The sequence below is a fragment of the Aotus nancymaae genome, unplaced genomic scaffold, assembly GCF_030222135.1.
Source record: "Aotus nancymaae isolate 86718 unplaced genomic scaffold, 86718_ANA_hifiasm-v0.15.2.pri h1tg000057l, whole genome shotgun sequence".
Lineage (NCBI taxonomy): Eukaryota > Metazoa > Chordata > Mammalia > Primates > Aotidae > Aotus > Aotus nancymaae.
The window spans coordinates 8,430,019-8,445,365 of NW_026988471.1; the positions used below are offsets into that span (position 1 = coordinate 8,430,019).

A 15,347-nucleotide genomic window follows, 5' to 3' on the forward strand; every position below is an offset into this window, starting at 1 on the left:
AAAAAGCGTCCTGGAAACCCTTACAATTGGGCAAGTGTCAGAATGCTTTTGAGCCTAGGAACGATGTTAGAGACAGGTGGTCCTAGCCCATGGTCATTCTCACGATGCCCCCAACACGTGAGCAATGTCCATAGTATGGAGGAAATGATGCTGGCCTGTGTGACTGCAGGGACCTGGGACTAAGACCTGTGCTCAGCATGAGGATAGTGGTGAGGGTTCTGGAGAAAGAAAGCAGCTCCCAGAACAGTCTTGGGAGGTGGGGTGTTCAAAGTTCAGGAGATCATCCCTGAATAATACGTTCTAAATCAGACTGCAGCTGCTCAGATTAATTCAGCACAAGAGGTTTGTTGGGATAGACCCATTTGGGGACTTAATGATTAGACAAAATAAATTAGACAGTCTAGGGCCAGGCACGGTGGCTCACACCTGTAATCTTAGCACTTTGGGAGGCCGAGGCGGGCGGACCACGAGGTCAAGAGATCAAGATCATCCTGGCCAACATGATGAAACCCCATCTCTACTAAAAATACAAAAATTAGCTGGGTGTAGTGGCACACACCTGTAATCCCAGCTACTTGGGAGGCTGAGGCAGGAGAATCACTTGAACCCGTGAGGTGGAGTTTGCAGTGAGCCAAGATCACACCATTGCACTCCAGCCTGGCAACAGAGCGAGACTCCATCTCAAATTAAAAATAAATAAATAAATAAATTAGTCTAGAGAGCTGGGAGAAAGGCTAATTTGGAGGAGGCTTTAGTAGCCCTGGATACTCAGATCACTATGGAGCCAAGTGGTAGATAGTTCAGTTGGCTCAGGGCATCCGTCTCTGGGTTGTGTGGGGCCCCTGTTCTATGGGATCGGGAAACACCTCTCTGAAGGTCATTTATTTCTTTGTTCCCCTCTCTGTGAGGTGACATGAAGGCCCAGCACCTCTGCAGACACCATTACACCTTCAGCCCCATGTTCCCAGAGTCTAGTGCAGTGCCTGGCATGTGCGCACGGCATCATCTGTGAATGGCAGCTTTGAATTGGGTCCCTGTATATTAATTGACTGTAGGGCTCTGGGCTTTGTGATGGAGATGTCCAAATGGACTCTCCTAAAAGGCCTGCGACTAGCACAATATTTCTTTCTAATTTCCTCCTCAAAGCACCAGGATATGCTTATCCCTGTGGCAGGAATCGCCATGGATCCTAACCTCATTTCGGCTACGCGTTCTCCAGGTATCTTTCTATATTCACTCCACTCTTCAGGCACATGCTGACTCAGGCCAGCGCCTCAAATGGATGAGCAGGAAAACCTTGCTGGACCCAGAGTTAATAATAGAACGGGTTGGATGCTCACATCCCACTGCCTCAGAGCGTGGGCTTGTTCCCGAGGGGCCTTCTCTCTCTCTCCAACTCAGCAGCCCTCTTTAGTCCCAGCTGGAACTGATCAATGAAATACTGACCAGCATGAGCCTTCGCTGACGGCTTCAATTACCAGCTGGAGGAATAAAAACAAAAGTCGGGGGAAGAGACGTCAGAGGCAGAAAAGCAGCAGAGCTGGGTCCTCCTGTGGCATGAATAATGCCAGGAAATATGCTTTTCCTCTATGTTTTAGCTCCGCTTTGGAAGTTTGCTTTCTAAGAGGTATTAAAAGAGGCTTTTTTTTAAAGTTCTGGGATACGTGTGCAGGACATGCAGGTTTGTTACATAGGTAAACGGGTGCCATGGTGGTTTGCTGCACCTGTCAACCCATCACCTATGTATGAAGGCCAGCATGCATTAGCTATTTATTCTGATGCCCTCACTCCCCCAACCCCTACAGGCCCGAGTGTGTGATGTTCCCCTCCCTGTGTCCATGTGTTCTCATTGTTCAGTTCCCACTAATAAGTGAGAACATGTGGTGGTTGGTTTTCTGTTCCTGCATTAGTTTGCTGAGAATAATGGCTTAGCGCTTCATCCATGTCCCTCCAAAGGACACGATCTCATTCCTTATTAAGGCTGTATTGTATTCCATGGTATATATATATACCACATTTTCTTTATCCACTCCATCATTCATGGGCATTTGGGGTGATTCTATGTCTTTGCTGTTGTGAATAGTGCTGCAGTGAATATACATGTGCATGTATCTTTATGATAGGATAATTTATATTTCTTTGGGTATATACCCAGTAATAGGATTGCTGGGTCAAATGGTATTTCTGGTTCTAGATCATTGAGGAATCACACTGTCTTCCTCAATGGTTGAGCTAATTTACATATTTCTCCACAGCCTCACCAACATCTGTTGTTTCTTGGCTTTTTAATAATCACCATTCTGACTGGCGTGAGATGGTATCTCACCGTGGTTTTGATTTGCATTTCAGAAGAGCCTTATTTGATCTTCTTTTTTTAATGACCAAATAAAGATTTATTAGTTATAGAATCACACTATGTTTTTTGTTTCTTTGAGATGGAGTTTCACTCTTGTTGCACAGGCTGGAGTGCAATGGCATGATCTTGGTTCACTGCAACCTCTGCCTCCTGGGTTCAAGCAATTCTGCCTCAGCCTCCCAAGTAGCTGAGATTACAGGCAGGCACATGCCACCATGCCTGGCTAATTTTGTATTTTTTTAGTAGAGATGGGTTTTCACCATGTTGGTCAGCCTGGTCTTGAACTCCTGACCTCAAGTGATCCACCCGCCTTAGCCTCCCAAAGTGCTGGGATTACAGGCATGAGCCACCGTGCCTGGCGAATCACACTGTGTTTTTAAGAGTGGGATATAAAATGTATGACTAATATTTTATTGAGCAACTATTATGTGTCCAGTATTTTTACTTAATCTCTAATTCTAAAATAAGTAACTCTTATTTTACTTAGATCATCTCTAATTCCTGTATGAACCCTGCTAGATATGTGACAGTGCCTTTCTCCCCTCATTCCATCTTTCCAGTAAAGAAGTGAAGCCTCCCAGAGCAACTCACTCAAGGTTAGAGAAAGGGGCAGGGCCATGATTTGAACTTGAGCTACAAACTCTGAGTCCACACATTTGTTTTTCACTTTTTTAGTCCTTACCACTTTTTAAAACACTAATTTGTAGAAGTTTTTTGTTTTTTGTTTTGGTAATAGCTTTACTGAGATATATTTCATATACCATACAATTCTACCATTTAAAGTGCTCGTGCCTATAATCTCAGCACTTTGGGAGGCAGAGGTGGGAGGATCTCTTGAGCCCAAGAGTTCAAGACCAGCCTGAGTAACCCAGTGAGACCCCATCTCTACAAAATTTTTAAAAATTAGCCAAGTGTGGTGGTGCGTATCTGTAGTCCAGCACTTTGGGAGGCTTGGTGGGAAGGATCCCTTGTGCCCCTGGGGGTGGAGGCTGCAGTGAGTCATGACTGTGCCACTGCACTCCTGCCTTGGTGACAGAGCAAGATCCTGCCTCAAAAGCAAAATAAAATTTAAAAAAAAGTACAACTTAAGGGTTTTAGCATGTTCACAGAATTGTAAAACCATTACCTCAATCAATTTTAGAATATTTTCATTACCCAAAGAACCCTTTAACTCTCACCGCTTTATTCCTCCATCCCCTTCCCTGCCCTAAGCAACCTCTAAGCTACTTTCTGTCTCTACAGATTTGCTTATTCTAGACACTTTATATAATGGAGTCATATAATATGTGACCTTTCGTGACTGGCTTCTTTCACTGAACACAACGTTTTCAAAGTTCATCTTTGTATCGGTACTTCATTCCTTTTAATAGCCAGATGATATTCCATCATTTTATGCGTTGAATTATGCCCCCCCCCCATTCCTATGTTGAAATCCTAACCCCTAATGCCTCAAACTGTGACATTATTTGGAAATAGTTGCAGATGTAATTAGTTAAGATGACATCATACTGGAATAGGGTGAGTCCCTCATGCAACATGACTGGTGTCCTCATAAAAAGGGGAGATTTGGACACAGATGTGCATCCAGGGAGCACACCAAGTGATGAGGCAGGGCTCTGGGTAATAAGTCTACAAGCTGAAGAATGACAGAGATGGCCAGGAAACCACCAGAGGCTGGGACAGGGGCCTGGAACAGACCCTGCCTCTAGAGGAACTGACCCTGCCTGCACCTTGATCTCTCATTCTCAGCCTTCAGAACAGAGACAATAAATGCATGTCATTTAACTCCCTAGCTTCTGGTGGTTTGTTATGGTCCCTAGGAAACTATACCACATTTTGTTCACCCATTCATCAGTTCATGAACATCTGGGTTATTTCCACTGTTGGGCTATTAGGAATAATGCTGCTGTTGACATTCGTGAACAAGTTCTTGTGGGAACATGTGTTCTCATTTCTCTTGGTATATAATTAGCAGTGAAATTGCTAAGTCATACAATAACTCTATGTTTAAACCTTTGAGCAAGTGCCAGGCTGTTTTCCAAAGTGGCTGCACCACTGTACGTTCCTACTGGCAGCATGTGAGGATACCAGTTTCTCCGCGTCTTCACCAACACTTGTTATTGTCTTTTTTATTCTAGTCATCTGTATTAGGCTGTTTTCACACTGCTGATAAAGAAATACCCAAGACTGGGTAATTTATAAAGAAAAAGAGATTTAATGGACTCACAGTTCCACATGGCTGGGAGGCCTCACAATCATGACAGAAGGCTAAAGTCACGTCTTACATGGCAGCAGGCAAGAGAGAATGAGAGCCAAGTAAAGAGGGTTTCCACTTATAAAACCATCAGATCTCAACTGGGTGTGGTGGCTCAAATCTGTAATCCCAACACTTTGGGAGGCTGAGGTGGGCAGATCATGAGGTCAGGAGATCAAGACCATCCTAGCCAACATGGTAAAACCCCATCTCTACTAAAAATACAAAAATTAGCTGGGCGTGGAAGTGCGTGCATGTAATCCCAGCTACTTGGGAGGCTGAGGCAGGAGAATCACTTGAACCAGGGAGTTGGAGGTTGCAGTGAGCCAAGATTGTGCCACTGCGCTCCAACCTGGGAACAGAGCGAGACTCCATCTTAAACAAACAAACAAAACCATCAGATCTCATGAGACTTATTCACAACCATGAGAATAGTATTGGGGAAACTGCCCCATGATTCAGTTATCTCCCACTGGGTCCCTCCCACAACACATGGGAATTATGGAAAGTACAATTGAAGATGAGATTTGAGTGGGGACATAGCCAAACCGTATCAGCATCCTAGTGGGTGTGCCATGGTATCACATTGTGGTTTGGATTTGCCTTTCCCTGATATGACTAATGGTGTTGGGTATCTTTTCACATGCCTAGTGATTTGTATATCCTCTTTGGAGAAATGTCTATTCAAATTCTTGGCCCATTTTAAAATTGAGTAGCCTTTTATTATTGAGTTGTAGGAGCTCTTTAAATATTCTAGATACAAGTCTCTTATGAGATATCTTACTTACAAACATTTCCTTATGGCCCGGCACAGTGGCTCATGCCTATGATCCCAGCACTTTGGGAGGTTGAGGCAGGAGGATTGCTTGAGCCCAGAAGTTCGAAGCCAGCCTGGACAATATGGTATAACCCCTGTCTCTATAAAAAATACACACACAAAAAAAAAATTAGCAAGGCATGGTGGCGTATGCCTGTAGTCCCAGCTACTTGGGAGGCTGAGGTAGGAGGATCACCTGAGCCCAGGGAGGTCAAGGCTGCAGTGAGCCATGATTGCACCACTGCACTCCAGCCTGGGCAACAGGGCGAGACTCTGTCTCAAACTGCCCCCCTCCAAAAAACCAAAGAAAACCCAAAAAATATTTCCTTAAAATCTATGAGGTTTTTATTTTCACTTTCTTGATGTGTCCTTTGTAGCACAAAAGTTTATTTTTGAAGTCCAGTTTATCTATTGCTAATTAGTATTTTATTTTACTGCTTTGCCTTTACACTTGCCCCTCTATAATCATGTCTCCAGGTGCAGCCAACATGACCTTTATAAAGTGTAAAACAAATCGTACCAGCCCTCTGCTTGTAAAAAACACACCCAAGGAGGAGGTCAAGGAGGTCGAGGCGGCAGTGAGCCATGATTGCACTACTGCACTTCAGCCTGGGAGACAGAGTGAGGCCCTGTCTCTAAAAAAAACGAGCAAGCCAACAGACAAACACACCCAAGAAGATTCTGAGGTCCTGAACGCTCTGGGTCCCGTCCACCTCTTCAGCATCAGCTACCAACCACAGCCATTGCTTCCTCGATCCCAGCGCTCGAGCTGCTCCGACCTTCTTCTCACAAGGTCCACTTAATTCCAGCTGCAGAGACTTTGCAGTTGCTCTTTCTTCCTTACACTCTCCTCTCTGATTTGCGCTCAGTTGCTCCTTTTCATTCTGGACTCAGTTCAAATGTCACTTCCTCCCAGAAGTCTTCCCTGATTTTCCTCTTGGATGTAGCTACTTTATCCTACCAGGATATTCTTTATTCCATCCCTCTGCTTCATTTCCTTCAGTCGGACTTTAATATGTGACACTGTTTTAGTTGCGTATTTACTTACTATCCGCCTTCCCCTGCTAGCTCTAAGTTCCAAAGCACCGACCACCGTCTCTGGCTTCTTCATTACTACATCCTAGTTTTGGGGACGGTACTTGGCATATACAAGGTATTTATTAAATGTTAGTTGAATTAATGGGAAATGTACAGCAGCAACTAGATAGAGTATATTATAGCATGGCATTTCAGAAATCAAAGAAACTTTCCTAAATCTTAGGACAGCAAAAAACCTTAACCCTTCAGGTTTCATTGAGTCCTATCCATATAGTTCACCTAATTTGGAATGCTGACTTCTGACAAGTGGGACTATGAAGTCCCCGCTTATGGTGTATCCTTATGTATGCTAGAAAAATGCTTCTCAAATTGTAAAGTGCAAACACATTGTCCGAGGATCTTGCTGAAGGGCAGCTCTGATTCAGCAGCTCCAAGGTTCTGTACTTCTGCCAGGCTTCCAGGTGATGCCAGTGCAGCTGATCTGGGGACCACACGTTGAGTAGCAAGGGTTGAGGGGACAGAAGTCCTTAGCTCATACGTGACAGTGTCACGTCACCACCACACTGAAACTAGAACCGTACTGAGGCTCCCGACGTAGAGGGAAGAAGACATTTCAGTCTGTGATAGCGCAAGGGACCCAATCCAATCACCACTGCCCCTCCCAACCACTGCTCGAATTCTGTCTATAAACATATTTTTACTAGAATACTTGAATGGAGAGAAGACCCCCATCATGAGGGGGAAATAAACCACTGTGCCTTCACATATCTCAAACCGATGGCTTTTCCTTGTAGTGAATTAACATGTCTTCCCTCATTTTATATGTTGAAGGATTAGCACCCCATGCGATTCAATTCCTTTTTTTTTTTTTTCTTGAGGTGGAGTCTCGCTCTGTTGCCCAGGCTGGGTTGCAGTGGCACAATCTCGGCTCACTGCATCTTCTGCCTCCCAGGTTCAAGCAATTCCCTGCCTCAGCCTCACAAGTAGCTGGGATTACACGCGTCCGCTACCACATCTGGTTAATTTTTGTATTTTTAGTAGAGATGGGGTTTCACCATGTTGGTCAGGCTAGTCTTGAACTCCTGACCTTGTGATCCACCCGCCTTGCCCTCCCAAAGTGCTGGGATTACATGCATAAGCTACCATGCCTGGCCTATGCATTCAATTCTATGAACATTTATGGAGCATCTACTGTGTGCCTGCCCTGTTTTGGGGCTGGATATATAAAGATAAATAAAACACCTCCCCTTCTCCCAGGAGCCTGGTGACTACAGTGAGATGAGAAAACAGATGTTCTAGTCATGATCTAATATGAACATTTGTATAATGCAAGCATCCAGTGCTTCAGGGCAAGAGAAGTGTTGTGTTTCCAGAGTGAAGTTGAGACTTATCAGTTGAGTGCTCCCATCTCGCCTGAATCATTACTTGGCTACAACAATTACTTCAAACACCAATGAGAATAGAGAGGACATGGTGTGCATGGGCAGGGGGAAGGGCAGGGGTGGCCCTTCACGGCACGCTGAGCTCTGGACAGGGCACCTCACTCCATCCCCTCACAGCAGCACTAGACTATGTGTAAAGCACTGTGGAAGCAGGGGGGACTCAGATGGTTCTACCCAGAGGCTTCAAAAATGATGTCTGGAGGAGAGATTTGGGTTTGATCCTGAAAGAGGACCAGAAGTTTGCCAGATGGACAAGAGGAAGAGTGCCCCAGGCAGAGGAGTCCCCATGAGGGGTCACAGATGAGGAAATCCATAATGTGCTCAGTGAATGGTGAGTTAACTTGCCCTGTGGGAGACAGATGAAAGGCAGGGAGATTAACAGCACGCAAGGGCACTGTGAGCTGGGAAACATGGCAAGCTTGGCATGGTGTAAGTGGGGCTGGCAAACTTTCTCTATGAAGAGCCAGAGAGTACCCCAAATATTTTAGGTGTGGGGGCCATCTGATGTCTGTTGAAACTACTCAACTCTGTCGCTGTGGGTAAGAGGTAAAAGAGAGGTGTGGTGATGCCAATAAAACTTCATAATCACACAAATTTGAGTTCCATGTAATTTTCATGTATCATGAAATATTCTTCTTTTGACTTTCTTCAACCATTAAACGTGTCAAAACCATTCTCAGCTCATGGACCCTATAATAACAGGTTGTGAGCTGTATTTGGCCCCTGGGCCACAGTGTGCAGATCGCTGGGCCAAAACACAGTGAGGAGAGGGCAAGAGTCAAGGAAGTTGGGGAAAAGCCTGGAACAAACTGTGACTAAGGAGTTTAAACCTTATCAGGGGGCCAAACGGAAACCACTGGGCATTCTTTAGCCCAGGGAGAACATACTCAGATAAGACACAAGTGGACTTCTGTACTTTTAACCTAAGAGGGGGTCCTACAAAGCTAACAATGGGTCTCCATGGAGGTGGAAGAGACTGATTTGACTCAAGAAGATAAAATATTGCAAGCACACTTTAAAAGCTTTAGCAAAACTTATTTACATACAGAGTGCTTATTAAACTCTTTTTTGCTCTTTCATTAAAACAAACCACACCCTCTGTTGGTACTGGGTTGTGTTGTTCTGAATACTTGAAAACAACACATGGCATTTTCTTAATTACTCAAAGACAAATATTTTTTATTAATACAAGTTGCCTTTGCTCTTAGAGTCCATTTACTAAGATTTTATCCTGTATGTGTTTTAATTCCATAAAAGTGACTCAGAGCTGGAAGTTCCAATGCCCTGACTCTGGGCAAGGATGATACAATTATACTCAGAAGTGAGCTGGTCAATGTTTAACAATCTGCTCTCTGAAAAGGTGTATGTGTGAACATATGTAAATACGTTTATTTCAACTTTTACTGATTTAAAAGATGTGTAGCCCACAATTTATGAGTGATTACAAATTACACACTACTCTTTACTGTAAATTCCATATAGTTAATTGATTCTCACAGAATGCTTTCATTGATTTTGGCCAAATGCTTTCACCCATAGCCAATCTGTGTCTGCAATTCAACCACAGTTTGACAAAATGAGACTATAAATAAATGCTTGATTATTGTCCAGCTCAGCAAAGAAGTTGCTCATGTCATTGACAAATGAATGTAGTTCCAACTGAATATTAGTTGACTTTTTTGTTTATGTTAATAAGACAAATTGAAACAGTGAAGATGCATGCTATAACTTTATTCACCTGTCAATGACATGAGTGACCTTTTTACTGAATCATATACTAGCTTGCAAATATTAGAAGGGTATTTCCTCAAAAATTTCATTATTTACAGTGTGATGGCTATAGACCTGACACACCTTTAAGTCTAATCTGCATGAATGATATTTTTTCTATAACTGCATTAAGTTTATTAAGTTAGATAATCAATCAACAAAACAATAAATCAGGCCTTGATTTTTATCATTTGCCAATTTCCCTGGTGTAAATACCATGGACAATTTCAAACTAACAGAATACAGAGTTGGGAAGAGATGTTCGTTCACTAGAGCACCATTGTATAATACTTCTACCATAGAGAAGAGATACAACCAACAACTTGTAAAATTCCTGAAAATTTAAGAATCAGATCTCTGGAGCCAGCACAAATGACTCTAGTATATGACTGATCATATTTAATTTACCTAGAATTATCTCTTCCAGTTCAGCAATGAGTACGTCATCTATAGAAACTGCTTTGTTAAAATAAAAAAATGAACAAGCCTCAAGTATCTGTAAAGTTAGCAACGACTAAATCTGCTTGCTATCCAAACCTACCATCTTAACAAAATGACCACGTTCTCAAAAATTAGCTCCCAATGGCATCTAAAACATGCCTCATTCTCAAAAGTCTAGGACCAATGATTAGAGTCTCAGTTCTAACGTTTAGTAATGCTTTGTGGCATTTTTCTCTCGTGTCTAAATTAACATAAAACACAGAAAATGGCATCATGAACACCAGGGGCAGGGAGGCACCTTAGAAATTAACTAGTCTAAGCTACACTCTTTAGGGAGGCTAGCTTACTTATCACAGAGAAGCAATGTTATTACCAAAACCCAAGTTTTCATTCGTAAAATAGTTTCTGGGTGCTAAGGTGACATAACTGTGGTAAATGTATTCAATTTTCTCTCACTTTTGGGAAAAATGGGTCCCCTCAGCAACACGATTTTGGGGAGAGTATTATTAAGTTATGAAAAGAAACTTTCAGTTATGTTTACATGTTCACATCACTAGGGTTTTTTGTTTGTTGTTTCTACTTCGTACCATCGTTCTTGTAAAGCACGTATTTGCCCATGCCAAGTGTAATCATTTACAAGTTAATAGCAAGTGAACTGGACGAGTCTTGTGTAAACCAGCCAACCCTCAAGCAAATTTCAGAGTCAAGAACATATTTTACACCTTGATCTCAGAGTGATAAATCTTAGGTTCTTGTGAACTACTAGAGGCAGAAAATTCCTTTGGAAAATGGGCTGTTAGCCAATCTCATGGGGCTGCTAAAAATTTCATTTTTGAGAAGAGAGTCTCTTCTCTGGAAATGATGTCTGTAACACCACATTTTCTTTTTCTCCTTTTTCTCTTCTTATGCTTTTCCTTCTCCTTTCCCTCCTCCTCCTCCTCTTCCTCTCCCCTGCTCTTCCTCCTCCTCCTCCTTCTTCTTTTTTATAATACAGGCCTGCAATCTTTTACTGAAACCTCAAGGGCCAGATACGTATGGATTCAGAAATTTTCAGATTTTAGAAAGGTAACATATTGCATATAGTATATTATCTGAATCACCCCCAGTAGGTTCTGGAGCAATACTCCATGATCAACCATGTTTATGTTTTGCAGCGAAACATACATATTCACATGAGGTAGGATAAACAAGACCACACATAGCCTCTCATCAGTTCATTTCAGGTCAATTTTACTATTAAAAACTACTTGTAAAGCTACATTTTTAGGGCTTTTTAGATTTAACAATTCTGGATAAGGGAGGATAGGCCTGTAATGACATTATCAGCATGCACTTCTTCTCTCGGTGCATTTAAAAAAATAAGTATGTGGAGAACGTTTCCTTCATCTATGTTGAACTTTTAATTTTATTGTTATGTATTGGAAGCTACTCATTCTTATATTAATCTCAGAAAGGCATTAGCTATGTTTTGCTCTGGTCTTGCTTTAATTCTAGGCTTATGCAATAGGCAAGTTAGATTTCTAAGGGATGATGGAGGAATAAACGGCTCTAGCATTCTACCAATTTGGTATCCTCTTTAGGCCACCAATGAACTTGTTAAATACTTGTCAACTACTTGTCTGTTTTCTACCAGCCTTGCAATGCAACACAGCTTTGCAATTTTCTTTTACTTTTTTAAAGGCTACTAAAGGTTCCCGTACCTGCAAAATTAAAAAGAAACAAGAACTGGTGTTGTATACAAAGGGAACAGAGAATACCAAGCTTAACTTTGTCCTTGTAGAAGAAGTATTGATTAGTCTGGTTAATGCTGTACTAGACACCAAGGAATAACCAGACTTTCTTTCTCAGGTCCCTCATAGCCTCATAGAGACCAGCTCTCTACACATCAAGACTTGAAAAGTTATTCAGGATATTCTCTGTAGTCAAAAACTGTGGCTGGGCAACTAGGTGGGAGGGAACAGAATCTGCCAGGTGTCGGAGAGGATGTATTAATATAAATAATAAACACAGAACATGTATCCTAGAAGGCTGCAAACAGAGGAAACCTTCAGACACCCAAAGGGTGAAAAAACATAAAAAGAAACACACAGTTTTTAAATTGTAACTTGTTGTCTAGTGCAATGATAAAAGCTATCCAAGAATACAGCTATTTTAGAAAGTTAAATTTTACACGCAGTGCTACTAAAATACCAAAGGCCATACATAATGTCTGACCCAAGCTGCCACCTCATATAGCAACTTCTTACATGGGAGCTTTAAAAAGATTGTTTGACTGGTCCACTGTCCTGCAGTGTCAGGAGACAGTTTTGTCTGACATATCGAATTTCCAATGTCTCTCACACTTCCTCCTTTTCAGATGCACAAAAGGTTTTTGTAAAGTTTCTCTTGGTTTTACTGCTGGCAACTACAGAAACCATGCCACAAGTCTGGTGTAGAGTTATAGGGTGTGATTTTATTTGACTGGTGTCTTCAGAGCTTCTGGATTTTTAAATATAACTGAGAATTTCCTTAAGAGCTGTAAACGAAAATAGGGACCATTTCGAACTCTTTTTTTTTTTTTTTTTTTTGAGACGGAGTTTCGCTCTTGTTACCCAGGCTGGAGTGCAATGGCACGATCTCGGCTCTCCGCAACCTCCGCCTCCTGGGTTCAGGCAATTCTCCTGCCTCAGCCTCCTGAGTAGCTGGGATTACAGGCACGCGCCACCATGCCCAGCTAATTTTTGTATTTTTAGTAGAGACGGGGTTTCACCATGTTGACCAGGATAGTCTCGATCTCTTGACCTCGTGATCCACCCACCTCGGCCTCCCAAAGTGCTGGGATTACAGGCGTGAGCCACCGCGCCCAGCCCCAGTTCGAACTCTTTACTGGCCCAATTTTGTGCGAGGTTAGCTGGCTGCTGTGGCACATTCCCCTGTTCCCCCGCCCCCTTCTCCTCCTGCACCCGCTAGGGTCCCTCCCCTGCCTGCCGGAATACCACTTCAGGGCGTTCAGTAGCCTTCCCAGGATGGGTCCTGGCCTAGTACCTCAAAACTATTTTTAACTGAGAATACCTATCACTGGGCAGTTTAGGAAACACGACTGGGACTTTTAGTAAGGGCCCCTGACCGCTCTGAACTTGAGTCAGGGAACATGGGTTTGAATCCCCAGCCAGTCGTTTAGCTTGTGCTCTTGGGCACACTGTGTCCCCTATTTAAAATAAGCCCCTGTCTTCATCTGTCTCCGAAGGCTGCGAGGATTCAATGACTGCACGCAAAGCGCACATTCACGGTCAGGTCACTTCTGGCGTCCGGCTCTGGTCCCCGCAGGGTGTCCGCGGACGGAGCGCATCCTCCGGCAGGGGGCGAGCTCCGCACCCCGCTTTCCTCACCGGCTGGCGCGGCCCGCTGTTCAGGTGGGGAGTCCAGAGGGGCTCCGCGCCGGGGGCAGGAGGCGGTTGGAGCACACAGGACCGGACTCCGGCCGGGCGCACCCCCACACGCGCCCTAGCTGGCCCCGGGTCGGAGTCGGGGCCTCGAGCCAGCCGGGGGCGGAGTCTGAGCGCGGCGCTCCGGGCCCAGAACGCCGAGACAATGCAGCGCGCGGCGGCCAGGAGCGGCTCGGCGAGCCGGGGCGCGCGCCGTCTTCCTTCCTGCGGGCTCCGCTTCCCGGCGGTGCGGCGGCGGCGAGCGCGCCGATTGGCGGCCCGGTCCTCCTGCCGCCCCGCCCCGCGCCCGGCCGGCCACCGCCCCCGGCCCGGACCCGCCCCTCTCCGCAGGAGGCGTCGGGGCCCGCGGCTGGGTGGCGGGCAGTTCCCGCCGGCTCTGCGCGCCCGCCTCTGGGCTCGCTCTGAGAGGACGAGGCGGCGGCGGACGCGGAGCCCTCGGCGCGCAGGCAGGCGGGCCGGCCGAGCTGCGCGGGGCTGCGCGCCGACCCTGCTCCGCCGCCAGGCCCCGCGCGGCTCCCGCGCCCGGCGCTCCCCTTTGTCCGCGGGCCGGAGTGGCGGCGGCGGTGGCGGCGTAGTCCGAGCGGCGGTTGGAGCCAGTGGCTGCGGCTGAGGCGGCGGCGCCCCGGCGGCCGTGCGCCCGCGCGCCGAGGCGATGCCGGACCAGATCTCCGTGTCGGAATTCGTGGCCGAGACCCATGAGGACTACAAGGCGCCCACGGCCTCCAGCTTCACCACCCGCACGGCGCAGTGCCGGAACACCGTGGCGGCCATCGAGGAGGTGAGGCGGCCTGCGCGGCGGCTCCGGCCGCAGGTATCCCGCTCCCCGGCCCCGCCCGCCGCTCCCGCATCCGCATCCCCGGAAAACTTTCTTTGCTCCGAAGCCGGACGCGGCCCGGACAACCTTGCCCGAGATAGGGGCCCTTTGTTCCCGCCTAGGTGGCTTGGAGAAGATGGGTGATGGCCACCTTGGGCCTCTTTAAGACCTCCCCTCTCTCGGCCTCGTGGCCCTCGCGGCGTTCCCCCGCCTGGTCCCTTCCCCGCAGCGCGGCCAACTTTGGCCCTAGCGTCGAGGTCGGCGGCGAGCGGGAGATCCCGCAGCCCACCGCCGCCCGGGGTCTTTGGTCCCTGGCGCGGACCTTACCAACTTATTCATGAAGTGGCCCCGCGGGGGCAGCTCTGCGCTTGGAGCTCCCCGCCGCAGACCCCGAGCCCCGCAGGGCCCCCACCCTCGGGTCCGCAGGTCCGGGGGATCCCGGACTTCCCGGGAAGGCGTGCCCGCCTCCGCCTGGGCGGCCTGGCCAAGCTCCACCCGTGCCCGGAGAAGGAACTGCGGGCAAGGTGTGTGAAAGTCGGCGCTTCTGGGTCCAAGAGGCCTCCAGGAGCCGCTCCCCGGTTACCTGGGTCTCACCTGCTTGAACCCGGAATGCCGCCGTTCCCCTACGTCCTGGAAAAGGCCTGATTTTAGCAAAGTGCTTTCAAGGTGCACAGTCATTGCGCCTATCTGCTAACCAGCACGCTCTCCAAGTCCTGGGGAGAGAAACACGTAGGAACGTAGAAGCTTGGTTGAAAATTAAAGCCGCGGGGAAAGGGGCAGAGTCTGTGAGTCCAGGGGTCCCTGTCGGCTGTGGTTTGAGGCACATCCTCACCTTCCAGTCCTTTTCCTTACCTACCAAACGGGATTAGTAATGCATCCTTTCCAGGATCAGAAACTGTGTGAAGTGCTTAGCACTCTGCTTGGCTCAGAATAGGTTTACAAGCCACACGTGTGGCAATAGTGAGCCCATGATTAAATGTCTCGGCCAGA

General features: G+C 46.4%; 1 protein-coding gene across 2 annotated transcripts in view; it reads left to right on the plus strand.

Moving 5' to 3' along the window:
* The first annotated feature begins 14,195 nt into the window (after positions 1-14,195).
* ASAP2 (ArfGAP with SH3 domain, ankyrin repeat and PH domain 2) overlaps positions 14,196-15,347 on the plus strand; it is a 195,590-nt gene continuing 194,438 nt past the window's right edge. For both annotated transcript variants that reach the window (XM_012438817.3, XM_012438819.3), the window contains exon 1: positions 14,196-14,321. In XM_012438817.3, the coding sequence (XP_012294240.1) occupies positions 14,196-14,321 (126 nt within the window). The remainder of the gene's footprint in view (positions 14,322-15,347) is intronic.